Source organism: Trematomus bernacchii, unplaced genomic scaffold, assembly GCF_902827165.1.
Source record: "Trematomus bernacchii unplaced genomic scaffold, fTreBer1.1, whole genome shotgun sequence".
NCBI classification, from domain to species: Eukaryota; Metazoa; Chordata; class Actinopteri; order Perciformes; family Nototheniidae; genus Trematomus; species Trematomus bernacchii.
Window position 1 is genome coordinate 1,542,500 of NW_022988066.1, and position 16,125 is coordinate 1,558,624.

General features: G+C 42.4%; 1 protein-coding gene across 2 annotated transcripts in view; it reads right to left on the reverse strand.

Moving 5' to 3' along the window:
• pkd1a (polycystic kidney disease 1a) overlaps positions 1–16,125 on the reverse strand; it is a 71,912-nt gene that overhangs the window by 33,478 nt on the left and 22,309 nt on the right. The window contains exons 7-17 of one of the 2 annotated variants that reach the window (XM_034120602.1): positions 15,607–15,882; positions 15,330–15,504; positions 14,048–14,225; positions 11,875–12,029; positions 9,749–9,870; positions 9,515–9,665; positions 7,665–7,927; positions 6,603–6,977; positions 5,708–6,190; positions 5,203–5,334; positions 2,858–3,033 (exon numbers count right to left, since the gene is read on the reverse strand). In XM_034120602.1, coding sequence (XP_033976493.1) covers positions 2,858–3,033; positions 5,203–5,334; positions 5,708–6,190; positions 6,603–6,977; positions 7,665–7,927; positions 9,515–9,665; positions 9,749–9,870; positions 11,875–12,029; positions 14,048–14,225; positions 15,330–15,504; positions 15,607–15,882 — 2,486 coding nt within the window. Of the gene's footprint in view, positions 1–2,857; positions 3,034–5,202; positions 5,335–5,707; positions 6,191–6,602; positions 6,978–7,664; positions 7,928–9,514; positions 9,666–9,748; positions 9,871–11,874; positions 12,030–14,047; positions 14,226–15,329; positions 15,505–15,606; positions 15,883–16,125 lie in introns of those variants that run through there. The other variant, XM_034120603.1, reaches the window with a different exon arrangement.

Consider the following 16,125-nt stretch of genomic DNA (forward strand, 5'->3'; position numbering starts at 1 on the left):
CAGGAAATCTTCTCTGACGACGCAATAGAGGGTTTTTGGACAAGGAGAAGTGGAAACTCAAGACTCAGGAAGCCTCTCTGGACCAAGAATGGTGAGTGTGGAGGGAAACTAAGTGAAAGAGTGCGCCATAGCTGGGAGGGTGGGAATGTGAAAGAAGGAGGGAGAGAAAAGAGTAAAGGAGAAAGAGTTGAAGAAAAAGTGAGAGAAAAAAAAAAAAGTAGAGGGGAAACAGCCGAGCAGAAGGGAAAATTCTTGTCAGCAATCTGCTCTAACCACACAGTTATAAATCCAAGGGCTCTGCATGATTTGACTGCTGCAGAGCTATTATGGCGCACAGGAAGACGAAACACAGCGAATGGAGAAAAGAGAAAGAACAGATAGAGGAGAAGAAATGAGTTACAAACACAAACAGATGCTCTGTTTTCACTCACTCAATTATATTTTTGGTATCAAAACAAAGCACAGAAGATATATCTATCTATCTGTCTAGCAGTGGTGGAAGAAGTACTCAGATCTTGTATTTAGGTCAAAGTAATACCACAGTGTGGGAATACTCTGTTATAAGTAAAAGTACTGCATTGTAAATGTTACTCAAGTAAAAGTACAAAAGTATTGGCATCAGAAAATACTTAACTACCAAAAGTGAGTACTCATTATGCAGATTGGCCAATTTTTTTAATAATATATATCATATGTTTAATTATAATTATTGATGCATTAATGTGTTTATCACAGCTTGTAAATATGGAGCTAGTTTGAATTATTTTGTATGCTGCAGGGTATATGGTGAATTTACTCCAGGTTTAACTTAAGTCTAATTTAAGTGTTGATTATACAGTATTTCACATCATGATTCCAAATCTGCAAAACAAATAAAGGTACTAAATAAATGTAAAACCTCCTTTTCCCCTCTCTCCAAGTGAGGTTCTTACCCTCATTACCTCTGCCCGTCCTACCACCTGTCCTCTGGACCCTATCCCCTCAAACCTCCTTCAAACTATCGCTCCTGATATTCTACCGTTTCTCACCCATTTCATCAATATTTCTCTAACCTCTGGTCACTTTCCAAACAGTCTCAAGGAGGCAAGAGTAAACCCTCTCCTAAAGAAACCCACTCTCAACCCGTCCGATGTTATAAACTACAGGCCTGTCTCTCTCCTCCCGTTCCTGTCTAAAACACTTGAACGCGCTGTCTTTAAACAACTCTCCTGTTATCTCCATCAGAACAACCTTCTGGATCCGCACCAGTCTGGTTTCAAGGCAGGTCACTCCACAGAAACTGCTCTCCTTGCTGTCTCTGAGGAACTGCACACTGCTAAAGCAGCCTCCCTCTCCTCTGTCATCATCCTTTTAGACCTCTCTGCTGCATTCGACACGGTGAACCATCAGATCCTCCTTCGCACTCTCCAAGAACTTGGAGTTTCAGGCTCTGCACTTTCCCTCCTCACCTCATACCTCAAAGACCGCACCTACAGGGTAACTTGGAGAGGGTCCGAGTCCGACCCTTGTCAATTAACTACAGGGGTCCCTCAGGGCTCTGTCCTTGGTCCCCTCCTCTTCTCTCTGTACACAAACCCGCTCGGATCGGTCATTAGCCCGCATGGTTTTTCATACCATTGCTACGCTGACGACACCCAATTAATTCTGTCTTTTCCCCGTTCTGAAACCCAGGTCGTCGCACGCATCTCTGCTTGTCTAGCAGACATCTCTCAGTGGATGTCTGCTCACCACCTCAAGCTCAACCTTGACAAGACTGAGCTGCTTTTTCTTCCAGGAAAAGAGTGTCCCACTCTTGACCTAACAATCAACATCGGCCCCTCTGTTGTTTCCCCGACTCAGACTGCAAGGAATCTGGCTGTGACCCTAGATAACAACCTGTCCTTCACTTCAAACATCGCTGCTACAACCCGCTGCTGCAGATACACTCTTTACAACATCAGGAGGATACGTCCCCTCCTGACCCAGAAAGCGACACAACTTCTGGTCCAGGCTCTCGTCATCTCACGCCTAGACTACTGCATCTCCCTCCTGGCTGGTCTACCTGCATGTGCCATCCGACCTCTGCAGCTCATCCAGAATGCAGCGGCTCGTCTGGTCTTCAACCTTCCTAAATTCTCCCACACCACACCGCTCCTCCGCTTCCTTCACTGGCTAACTGCTAGAATCCACTTCAAGACACTGGTACTAGCGTACCATGCTGTGAATGGAACTGGCCCTTCCTACATCCAGGACATGGTTAAACCATACACCCCAGCGCGTGCACTTCGCTCTGCATCAGCCAAACGGCTCGCTGCACCTGCACTACGAGGGGGACCCAAGTTCCCATCTGCAAAAACACGTCGGTTTGCTATCCTGGCTCCAAAATGGTGGAATGAGCTCCCCATTGACATCAGGACAGCAGAAAGCTTACACATCTTCTGGCGCAGACTGAAAACTCATCTCTTTCGACTCCACTTCGAGCAATACAATTACTAACAAAGCACTTATATACTAATAAAGGACTGGCTTATCTAAAGCTAGTTGAGTAGCACTTGAAATGTTTTGGCTCTATGAAACCTGATGTACTTATATGATTCTGTTTTCTTCTAGTTTGTATCTTCTTGGTCAAATGCACTTATTATAAGTGGCTTTGGATAAAAGCGTCAGCTAAATGCAATGTAATGTAATGTAATGTAGTGGAGTAAAAGTACACAAATTACCTCTGAATTGAAGTGGGGTAGAAGTACAAAGTAGCATAACATTTACATTCTCAAGTGAAGTCTCTCAAAAATGGTATGTAAGTAAAGTGTTGAGTAGATCTACTTTACACCACAGCTGTCTATCAATCATGATTGTCCATCTATCCCTCTGTTCATACCGGAAGGTGGCGGCCACCGACATGTCGACGAGCACAGAGGTGGTGAGGGTCTGGGTGGAGCCCTGAGGGACCACGTCGGGCACTCCCTTCACTGTGAGGTTGGCCATGGGCTGCAGCCGGTCCACGGTCACGTTGAAATGCTCTGTGAGGGAGCTGACATGGTTCAAGGCCGTCACCTGGAAGAGATGCCACATGAAGACAGATGGTAACAAGTTCAAGTCTTTTGTAACATCCCCAGTATGTGAGCTTTAATTGTGACACAACACAATAACAATGGAGTGCACTGTTGCCTATCAAGCAGAGCTGAAACCATTAGTCTATTAATCAATACGTCTGTCCACCCAAAAATAATCTGCCACTACTTTGATCATTAGTTAATCCTTCATGTCATTTTTTAAATGGGGTGCCGTCATTTAAAAAATCAATCCCTTCAGTTATTGCCTATGCTAAAATACTAAAAACAGTACTGGTTCTGACTTTCTTAAATGTTGCTGGCTTTGTGTCGATGATAATACGTTGAATATCTTTGGCTTATTGAACTACAGACAGAACAAGATGTGACCTTGAGCTCTTTTAAAAGGCATTTAAAGACCAATAATTATATGAAAAATTACTAAATTACATAATGGACAGTGAAAGTAATTGGTCGATCTACTTGCAGATTTAAGACAAAGAAAGCTTGTGATTGCCAAAGCTCCCGCAAAGGGTGACATGCACCCACTACAGCACTGCCAAGCAAAAAGTGTCCCTGTACTTCTGTGCTATTTGCACATATTTAAGTATGGTAATATGAACACTCTTGCAGCCTCGAAATGTGCCTATTTTTATGTAAATGAGCCTTCACCACGATCAGGAAGCAACACACAGCTACTCTCAAGAGGGAGTTCTCTCCGTCACGTTTTCATGTCTTGCCTGAAGCTTTTAGGAATCCCTTTCAGCTCTTCAATCAGGACCTGCAGCTTGCAGTCTGAAAATGTCCCTTTATTCTGACTACTGTGCCCTTTTCCACATGGCCAATAGAGTGGTGCAGTGACGACGAGTCCTAAAACCCGGAAGTGAGTTAGCATTTTACCACTACCGGTTCCCTCGTCTCAGAGTCAATGGGATTTCTGTATAGGATTTTGGAAAATAGCTCAAAATAAGGTCTGTGGTTGACACAAATTTAAGAGACGGATCACGTTTTGTCCTACAACATTAAATACATCAGCAGTGACCCCACTGGTGATTTTTAAAGAGTTTAAGTGTCTGAAAAACGATGGTTGTTAACAAGTGGCTGAATAGGACAATAGAAGTTGTCGAGGACGTTGTACGTCATTACACCGAACACGTAAACACTCCCGCTAAGTTTGTTTGCCCCTGTTCTGCTTGAAAGCAAGTACCTGCGCTCTTGCAAACTGTTAAAACAAACGCTTCAACTTGTAACATTTTGAATCTGTGTTTTTTAATATCGATCTTAAGTTGGCGTGACGTTGAAGTCGTGCGACCCTGCTGTACTCGGATGTAGTTCCTTTATAGCATAACGTTAGCATTTTGCTTCTGGCGATTAGATTTATGATTCGAAAATTATAAAAGTAGGGTAGACATGTGGATATTATCCGGCTGAACAAAACGTGCATTTATCAAACAGGTTCGTTTTCCACAGACCTTATTTCGAGCTATTTTCCCAAATCCTATGGAGAGATACATTGCTTTTTTGTCGAGGGCACCCATGCACTCTATTGCAATCACACGCAAAAAGAGCAAATTGCACTCTGCTGTGTTCCAGGCGTGTTTGCGCTGTAATGGACAGGCAGATTCACAGCCGGCTGCTGCAAGTGATGTGCAATTCATGGTACCATTAGAGGCTGCTATCAATTATTTGTGGATTTGCCCGCAAGTCTCTGGTAACAACCTTTTCGGAAGAAACAGAATGTTCTAAAGAAAACGTTGACGATATTATATTGGTACAAGGTTTTGAACAATTCTAATTCTAATACAAATCACCGATTCAGTTTCACTTGCATGAAATGTCTTTTTTAAAGATTTAGTCAGCAGAAATACAATAATATCTCAAATCTATAAAAAAAACGTAATTTCATTCATGTGTTCGCTGACAGGTTTCATACTGTTGTATATTTTTCACAGGTTGATTGTGTGAGGCTGTGAAACTGTAAGGTCAGTAATGATACATCTTCCAGTTGAGCCCAACAGTGTAAGTCACAGAATAAAAAGACACCTTAGTCCAATCACGATGGATGTTGTTAAATTTGTATACCGTTTGTCAGTGTTCATATTTAATTCAGACATTAATTATCATGCATTGATGGCAACAGAAATGACAGTGTGTCCGTATGAACAGAACTCACTGTGAGCTTGTAGATGGCAGCGTGCTGGTAGATGACGTTGAGCACAGTGTTGTAGTAGGTGAAGTACGGCTTGTCATCCACTGTCCATTTAAAAGTGGGATTGGAGCCTTCACGCACTGAGGCTGTGTAGCTCTGAAACATACAATACGAGATTATTATAATAACAGATTCATTTTGTATAGCGCCTTTCAAGGGACCCATGGCTGCTTTACATGGTGAACAAACAAACAAACAAGAGGGGCAAGTAATAAAGTGCAAATTAAATAAATAGCAGTAGGAGTGGAAGCAGGGGGGCTGTGATGGATTAGGGGTCAAAGGCCATGGTGAACAGGTGAGTTTTTAATGAAGACTTGAAGATGTCAAGGGAAGCAGCATTGCGGATCTCTGCAGGAAGTGCGTTCCAGAGGGTGGTGGCCGCAACACTGAATGCCCTGTCACCAACAGATGTGATGCAAAGACAATAATGTCAATGCATAACCTTGTGATACAGTAAACACACACTCACCACGACTGACTCCATCAGCACCCTGTGTTCAGGGTTGGGCTGCACCATCAGTTCTCTGAGGGGCTCCTCCAGGTGGATGACCACAGACAGACTGGCCTCCGTTACATTATTATGGGCTTCCAGCTCCACCTGCACTGTACTGCGCTGCTCCTCTGTGTCCAGGCTCAGATCCAGCACTGCGTACAGGCTGGGCTCTGGGACCTCCCCCCCCGACCCTGAGCCAGGCCCGGGCCGGCAGAGCGCTGCGTTGGAGGAAAACTCTTTGGGACAGTCGGGCTGGAAAGTCACGCTGTGATTGCTGTTGCGCCGAAAGGCCTTTGTTAGGTAGCTGGAGCGGACGCGGAGCAGCAGCCGGGTGTCGTTGGGCTGCAGGTAGAGGGTGCCATTCTGGGGAGGGGGGTGGAGGACCGTCAAGCCCAGAGGAGGCACCACACGCAACGAGCATGATGCTGAGGCTGGGTATGACGGCTCAACTGAAGTCACCTGAAGTTGATCAAATTCAAACATGTCTCAATTAATATGTTAAAACAACAGAATTACCAAATAAAAAAATCTATCATCTATCTGTATTTATTTAATTATTATTATTATGTAATTCTCATTTTGTCGTTGCCTTTCTCCCACGGGTAGGGAATGGTAAAGGTTTGGGATCGTTATATTATCCAGTGTTTTTTTGTTCTTACTCTTACCTATGCACATTACTTGTCATGCCACGTCTGAGCTGTTGTGTTCTGTTATATTAGATTTTTATTTTGATGAAGATGTGATAACAAATGTATAAGTTTGCAGTAAAAAAAACATGCAAACATGCAAACATTTTTGTAAAGCTTAAAATGTTTTATTTGAATGTGTCAAAATACATGCTGGGATTTGACATAGAGCTTTGATGTCTTACCAGCAGGCTGTAGAGTCCGGGCTGAGGGAGACCTGCGGACAGCTGTGCTCCCTGCAGCTGGGTCTCACTGTGTCCCACAGAGAGCACTCTGACAGGGCAGACCACCTCCTCCAACCAGCCCCCCTCTCCGTCCTCCACCAGCGCCCTCACATCCAGCTCAGGGTCCGGCAGAGGGTCGCCCTCGGCTGAGGTGCCTGGTGACCGTCCGGTGTTGTTGATCCAGAACCACTCTGATTGGTTGAGGGCTAAGACAGGTTGCTGCCACAGTGAGAGTGGGGAAGATTGGCAACGGAGAAGGGAGGCGGGGCCAGCGTCGTGCTGCAGGGCGATGACATCACCACGGGAAACCAAGAGGTCCTCCAGCTGCTCTTGTACCTGTGAGCAAAAGTGATCAGAAGGGTGTAGGTGAGAACTTGAACAACACAAGCCTTAACGGTTTAAAATACGTAACTTTCTCGTCTAAAAAATGTCTAAAAACGACTAAACATATGTTATTCCTTTGTTGAGTAGTCTTACATTATCTCAAATGTACTGAATATTTTTCAAACTTTCAGGAATCCGTCATTTGAACCAAGGTAAGGGTCCGTTTCATTTTGTCGCCACTGTGCATGTGTCAGCGCCGTGCTTTAAGTTCTCAATGATTCACTGTCTTCAATAAGACAACATATTTTTGATACACCTTTTAGATGAAAGGTTTCATTCCTCCAAGGTCTGCATGTTAAGTTTTCTGAAAAACAAGCTGAGCAATTCAGGCGCCACACTTACAGCATCAGAGAAAAAAGTGAATAAATGCTTTATTTTTTCAATTTTTTACTAGTTTTATTTTGGAGAATAGGAGACCACCTTGTACAAAACTCCTGAAGGATGAACACTTAAACAAATCCTAACCGGGAGAAGTTGACGTCATGCTTCTTCAGGCCTTTACCAATCTTTGTCTTTCGATAGAGGGATACCATAGCGCCAGAAAATGACAAATTCAGTTTTGAACTTATCTATCTGAAAACAACCTGAAATTAAAACCTCTGTTTTATTAAGTTTGGATGCTAAAGTAAATCCTCTCACCTGAACGTGTGCAGCTGGTCCTGCCAGTAGGTTGAAGACCACCTCATTCTGCAGGGTGTATCTGGGCCTCAGCGCCCCAGGGGGCAGGCGGTGAGATGCTGTGCAGTTTGGACAGGAGGAGGGGGGGCAGGGACTGGCGAGGGACAGGCAGCGCCGCTGGAAGGGGCACCACTGCTCCAATCGGGGGCAGGGGGGGGGGTCGTCACCCCTCGTCTCATTGGAGACGCAGACGGCCACTGGGGAACACGCCGGACCTCCACAGCCTGAGACACAAGATGAATCACTTGCTTTTAATTAAAGCTTAAACACAGTTTAAAAATACAATAAAAATGTCTTTAAAATTCACCTCCACTGCAATATTTATTAATGAATATATACTATTATATAAGGATTTGTACACTTATATAAATTCTGAGATTTAACTATAACTGGTCAAATAAATGCAGCGCAATGAATAGTAAAAAAAGACCTGCCTCAGAAATGTTTTGAATTAAAACTACAGTTACAAAACAATTGAAATACTCAATTGATTCTATTGAATTCATACTCATTATTTATTTTTTTGTTAAATAACAAGGGTTTTATTTAAGGAGATACTCCTCCCATCCTGGTCCCAATCTGTTTGCTCTTCTGCCCTCTGGCAGACGGTACAGATCCATCAAAAGCCGTACAAAAAGACTCAAGAACAGTTTTCACCCGACAGCAATTAGAGAACTCAATCTTATCTAGCACACACTGCTACTGACCTACACATTGCTCATCAACACATATTTATTCCTACATTTATCTATTTTAAATATTTATGAAGCGAAAAACTCAGATTTACCTGTCTGTTTTTAAACACTGGGATTTTATCTGCATCTATTAATTGTATGTATGTATGTATGTATGTATGTATGTATGTATGTATGTATGTATGTATGTATGTATGTATGTATGTATGTATGTATGTATGTATGTATGTATGTATGTATGGCTGTACAGCTTTTGTAAGTGTATGGATTCATATATATACTTTTGTTTTATTTTATTGCTTGACAGGATTGCTTTTCAAATGTCGTTGTACCTGTACAATGACAATAAAGGAATTAAATTCAAAGTAAATCTAAAGCGGATTTACAGTCACTTTTAATCAAACCATTATGTGAAGTGTAGTTAAAACAATTAATCAGATGGTATCTAGAGAGTATACTCATCTCTCCAATACAAACCAAAAAGTGTAAAAGTGAATGTGTGTTTAATTGTAATGGGAACATAATGAGCGTTCAGGGCTGATATCCATCTTGATGAAGGGGAGAGTAAACGTTCTTTCTGTCATTAATAATCCATCTCATTATCTCCATTGTCTCCATTGTCTGCTCGTCAGCGTTCACAAATTCCAAATGAAAGAAAACAACAGAAACCATTTTTCCGTGTCTTGAACAAGTTGCCTCCTCTCTGTGGAGTTCTGCTTATCACATCCGTCCTCCGCTCTGTCTGTCCTCTCTCTATTGAACCACTCCGCTGCTAGGTCTCAGCGGACACGTTAACAAACAACAGAAAAAGCATCTCAGATTTTCGTGCATTGTGCCACGCGGTGCAGCAGCTAAGTGTGGGCTCGGGAGGGAGCTGACCTTGATTGATCTTGTCTACCTCTTCTCCTGTTTTGTCCCACTTTCTGTCTCAATCCAAACTTTACTTTCCTAGTGACCTCCCTTACCACCTCAGACAAGTGTGTGTGTGTGTCAATGTATTTGTGTAACCGGAGGTGTGAGTCCGAGCAGGTGGCACCTGCTGAAAATCACCGTCGATGTGCGGATGATTTTACGTGTCAGGTTACGGGGGTGTGTGTGTTTCAGAGTTGGGCTCACCGGGTAGCAGCAGGTGCAGGCCGGGGTAATGACAGTGAGGTCTGTAGGTCTGGAATCGGACTTGGACTTGTGAGCTGAGCTGCTGAGTGAGAAACTCCAGGGAGGACAGACGGCCTGCCTGAACAAAGCTCAGAGCCGGGAACAACAGCACCTGAGAAAAAAGAGAGAGAGATGTTTTACGATTAGAAGGATTGAGGTATGTACATGAATAAACAAGCTGCGGTTCCTCCTCACCTCTATGCCACCTGTGGGAGGCTGTGGCGCCGAGAGCGTAGCGGGCAGGGCATGGTGCAAGGGATTATGGGAGGGAAACACAGCCAGGCCAACAGTGTAAATCCCTGCATCTGGAACACGCACTGTAGAGGCAGAAAGAGAATACATGTGAAAAAAACCGAGGCAGGGTTGAGGTATTTAAAACAATTTAGAGGAGTCAATTTATAAGAAATTAGGGCTGTGCAATTAATCGTATTTTAATCGCAATCACGATTTTGGCCTGCCACAATTACAAAAACAACATAATCGAAAAAAACGATTATTTTGCTTTGCTAGGTTGTGACAGTGCACTGCAACATATTTGATCTAATTCATTTTGGTCTCATTTATTTGTATTTATCATATTTATATATGTTTAGTAGCTTGTGGAAGTGAGCTCCAAAATATTTGTTGATCTTGTTTATTGGTATTTATTACTTTGATATTATTTATTTAAATGTATCATTTATTTAATTTATTTTTGTATTGTTTTTTTTGTTGAATTATACGTTCAGGGAAATCAACAGTTAAAAAGATACTGTTCAAATTATTATTTGTATTTGTTTTAAAGTTCAATAAATTGATTTTTTCAAAGTCAATGAATAATCGTATTTAATAATCGTGATATTAATTATTGACCCAAATAATCGTGATTATGATTTTTGCCATAATCGCACAGCCCTATAAGAAATGGTGGCTCAACTTAAGTCAAGAACCTTCTTTAAATAGTGTTTACAACGGTGAAGAGGGCACAAACCTCGGATGACTCAGACTAAACAAAACTACCGTTCAAGATGTTAAAGGAAGAACGCTTCAGTGCACAATGCATCTGCTCGCTGGAGACTGACACAAACACAGAGGCAGAATCAAAGGCACACTGGACCCGAGAAACACCAGGCAGTCTGGCAGAGACACACACACACACACACACACACACACACACACACACACACACACACACACACACACACACACACACACACCACACACACACACACACACACACACACACACACACACACACACACACACACACACACACACACACACACACACACACACACACACACACACACACACACACACACACACACACACACACACACACACACACACACACACACACACACACACACACACACACACACACACACACACAGACTTTATGTTCGTTTTTGAAGCACTTTACATTTAACTGCTGTACATTTCTCAAGAGGACTTCAGTCTCATTAAGTTTCTTCCCGTGGAGCCAACTGAAATCTAGTTTTACTTCTGCTCGAGCTACGTCCACATTACATGGTACATTATGTGCAATTTTACGCATTTTGACACCTACACCCTCAGTTTTGAAGCACAACATTTTCTATTTCAAGATAATGACTGGATCAGAAGGCTTTCTACTCACTGACTTCACAACAGGTGACATATAAAAGTAATTTGGCTCTCCACTCTCCTGTCATTGCTGAGGTAAACACGTCAAAATGGCAGCAATTTTGCTTCAACAATCAATTTGGCTCTATTTTTCGTCCACATCAAGTATAGATATCCAGGTGACACATCTAACAAAAACCTGTTTATTTACTACCGCTTCTAAATTCTTAGGCCTATATTTTTGTATGAATATATTGTCGTATTCCTTTGAACAAGAAAATACCATTTATCCTCATGTTGGGTCATTGTTTCTGCTGTTCCTTAAGTAGCAAAAGCCTTAACAGCATTTCAAAGTACAGAGATGCTTCTATAAAATATCATGATGCATCATAAAGCTGAAAATGATGGAGAACGTTCTCTTGATGCTCCTCACACAAGAAGCAATTTGTATCAATGCCAAGAGCCCTCGTAAAAAAGAAAAGGTGCTTCAAGGAGCTTGTGATTTGTCATGAAGGGTACTGAATGCTTTTCCCTTCTACGCTTGTTTAAGCCACAATTTAATGAACATCAATTGAAAGTGTGGAAGGTTTAAAGTGTTTGCTTTTTCGCTTTAACCACTAAGGCTTCAGAGGGATTTTGGGAAATTGAATTTGAATAGAATCTTTTTTTTAACTCTCTATCAAGGGTTTTCAAATGCCCTGTATTTTGGTCTGTCTGTGTGAATGTTGGCAGCCTACCTTGGGGGCTAAACTGGCAAACATAAGCCCCCTTAGCGTTGAATTGGTGTGAATTAGTCTGAGCACGTTGATCGAGGGACCCGTCCTGGGCCTCGGAGCCGTTCACCGAGCGCAACTTAGCTGGAAAGTCGACATCCAGCCCCACACCTCGCTCCCTGGGAAAGAAATGGACAGGTTTCACACAGATTAACACCGTGCCAGCTTGACATCTAGTTGAGTGGCAGATGACAGCTGGAAGATTGACTCTTCACTTGAAGTGTACACAGAAGGATGCACAGACATGACCAAAAAAGAAAAAACTCTACAGGAAATGATCATATCTGAAGACTCAATGATGAAAAATCTCATACATCTTGTTATGAATGTGAAAGTGATGTCAGATGGAAAAAAACACCACAAACATCTTCTACAAGAGTAGAATCAATTAGTGGGCTCCATGAGTGACATTGTAGGGTTATAAAGACGCCTGCCTTCAGAAATCAATGATAATTAAAGCGGCAAACATTGTTTGATGGCGAGTGATCTGTCGCCATGGCAATGGCATTTGTTGACACCCTATAATTCGCCTATAATGTGTTGAGGGTTGCATCGTTATGAAACCTGTGAAGTGTTGGGCCGTTTGGAGCATGTTCAATGGAGTTGTGAGAAAACCGTGTTTCATGGCAAGGGATCTGTCGCCATTGCAACGGCATTTGATGACACCCAATAATACGCCTAGATGTGTTGTGTCTCAGACCCTAATAATGGGCTTTGATTGCCCAAGTAGGGTGGATAGCAGTGTGGCGATGTCAGATACTGAGTGTGTCCCTGTGATTACTAAAGAAACATTGGATTTTTCAATCAATGAGTCCGCTAATGGACTGCACATTTTTTTCCCACGCCTTCTGTCAGTTTTACAATGTTAACAGAAAGCAACATTATCTTCCTTCCAAAAGAAAAGGTGCTGTATGAAGGCACACTCAAGGAAATGGAAGAGAATTAAACATCTAAAAAATGTTGTTGGATGCTGTACTTTTTTCTGACATGTCCAGAAATCCACCGGATAAAAGCAATTTCCTTCCCAGTCTTGTTTTGTTATTTTTTTGGATCAGCCTCTCTATATCTATTTTTTTCAACAGACCTTCTTATATAAGTGAGGGGGTGGAGGAACACATGAGCGGAGGAGGAACAAGCTCCATCTGCAGCAGGTTTGTTCTACTCTCATCCACTTCTGACAGAGGGTATGGCCTCTATGGCCTCTATCCTCACACACACACACACACACACACACACACACACACACACACACACACACACACACACACACACACACACACACACACACACACACACACACACACACACACACACACACACACACACACACACACACACACACACACACACACACACACACACACACACACACACACACACACACACACACACACACACACACACACACACACACACACACACACACACACACACCGTGAACTCCTCCTCCCTGGTGTTAGAGTTGCAATGCAGCTGTGCTTTTACAGATGTGTTTTTTCACGACCCTCTACGACCTAAACACCAGAACTCGGGGCCTTCAGAACAGCACAAGCCCAGAACATTTTTTATTTAGAGAAAGTAAACAGGCATTGCTATTTTTGTAGAAACAACATGACTAATCCTGAGGTCACTATCACTTCTCATCTGTATTTAGTTATACTATGTGGGAAAAAACAACAATGAAAGTATTTAAGGCAGCCAGGAAACAAAACACATTAATGAGTCAATGTAAAAGATAACAAGGACAGCTTCAAGGCATGAAGCTTGTAAAAAAAGTAAGTATTAAAAAAACGACTGCTGTTGAAACACACATACAAACACAAAGAGACACTTTCAACAAAAAAACATTCACAAACTGACAGGAGAAGAAAAAGCTAAAAAAAAAAAACACACTGTTAATTTAAACCTTGCAATTGATGTGTTTTTGTAAAACTGAAAGTTGGCTAAGTATACACAGCGATCTATTGATTCTGCTGCGAACAGCAACATGGTGAGGAATATTGAAATGGTCGGGGATGACACTTTGTGTTGCAGAGCTGGCAGGTTCTCTGTACAGTAGCTGACGGAACTAATGCAGAAAAAACTGATAGAAATGGTGAGAGACTATTTCTGCAGGACATCAGACAGAAAAACTCACTGTGGGACTTTGGGCGACAGAAGGGTACGCAGCGCGTCGAGTGGGACCGAGGACAGGTCCCCGCCGCGGTCTGAACACTGCTGTCGAGCATCTGTCCAGCTCAACTCCTCTGGAGCGATCTGGAAACAGCGTGAGGACTCGGCGTGGTACCTCCCATCCTTTGTGCAGTGAGGGGAGGCTGGAAAAGGACAGACACATTCACATGATTCCCCAGATCTTTGAGGTCCCACAGGAAACATCACAGAATCATTGTTTTATTGCTAAAGAGAATATCTTCAAAAACTCGAATTCTATTCTATCCTAACCTAACCCTATTACGATTTTTTAAAGATATAAAAAATAGGAATAAATTCCGTACAGATTAATATTACATTGTATACATGTGTACTGTACAACGCATTCGTCAAGATCATTAGAAGTTAAAATACTACGTTCACATTCGGTGACGTTTCACTAGGTTATTAATTTTGCACTGAATATTTATTGTCGAACTGGCATTAATGTGACCTTTTCCTCTCGGAATGCATCTCCATTTCCATAATAATCTTATTATTCAAATGTATGAAAGTGATTAATTTGGGTGGGAAAACATGGGCTGTATAGTGCATGTCTTCTTTATAGTGTTCCATTTTTGATGAAACCTTGAAATGGACTGGGCTTGAGCTTCGAAAAATCTTTGGCAAACACAGACTAGACTAGGAGAAAAAAGATGATAAATGAACAGAAGATGAAAACAAAACACTTAGAGTGGCCTTACTCAGATACAAGGACACAAATAGTCACAGCCGGACTGCAAAATGTTTTGTCTTTCCTATTCCAAAATGTTCTCCTCAAGTTACTCACATAAGTGAATATATTGCCTTGTGCTTTCTGTGTCTGTCTCTTTCTGCTAAAGTTAGTCTGCTTCTTTGTGGCACACAGATCGCATTTAATATTTAGATAAATCATCAAAATCCAGGAAATCTTATCGCAAGGATGAGACGGGGTATGAAGGAGGGGTTCTGGGAGATTAATTAAGGGGGGTAGGTGGTCTGTGTATTGTGAGTGTGTTTTTGTTTCTATATAACTCTTGAATGTTTTTTACAAGACATTTATCCTGTTTTCGATCATGTCATTCTTCCACATAAAACCGATGAAGACCCACAGAGCTACTGTTGAGGTTTACAGCAGCAGTAGAGCCTAAACTAACTGGCTGTGTGTTACTATCAAGAGTCGAACACAAATGATTGACCGTTGATTAGCAACATTAGCTGCTTTTATCTGGTGTGTTGGTGTATTCTACCTTTGGCAACTTGGACACCATCCTTGGAAATCTTCCAGTCCACATCCACGCCGACAGCCCCCCAGCTGACAAGTGTGAACTCTAGGCTCTTATTGGCCACAGCCAGAGGAGGACAGCGCAGCTCCAGTTTGGGAGGAAGTGTCACGGTCACGGTCACTTCTCCGCTTGCAAAGACCTCAAAAACGTAAACATAAAACACAAGATATTAAAATACATGTTGGCAACAAGGTTTAAAAAACATAAAAATAGCTGTTCTTTGATATCCTTTCTCTCTCACCCCCTTGCGTCCAGCCGAGGCCGTCAAACTGATCAAATATTGTCCTGGAAGTCCGTATTTGTGAGTTGCTGCTGTGACCTCTGTTCCTGCTTGTTCGACCCGAGGAGAATGGTCACCAAAGTCCCAGGTTAGCATCACTGGAGTGACGGAGGACGCAGCGGAGAAACTGATGTGGTCGTGCACGCTTTGCAGTGGGAGAGAATTCAGTGAGAGAAACTTCAGTGAGACGGCGAAGTCCACCGCAAACACGACATCAGCCAGAGCCCACCCGCATTCCTGCACAGAGAGGAAACCATGTGAGGAAGAGGAGGTCTTGGTGTTAATATGATTAATTGAAAGTCAATTATTTTAAATGTTCAGAAGTCTATGGTTTTATTATTTTTATGGTTTTAAATTCAAACTTAATAAAACAAATAATCTGCTCTGATTTAAAAAAAAACGAATCTTTATCTCCAATTTAGAATTCTGGATAACTTGAGTGGCTCTATACAGCAGCGCCACAGGAAACTGAATCTGTGG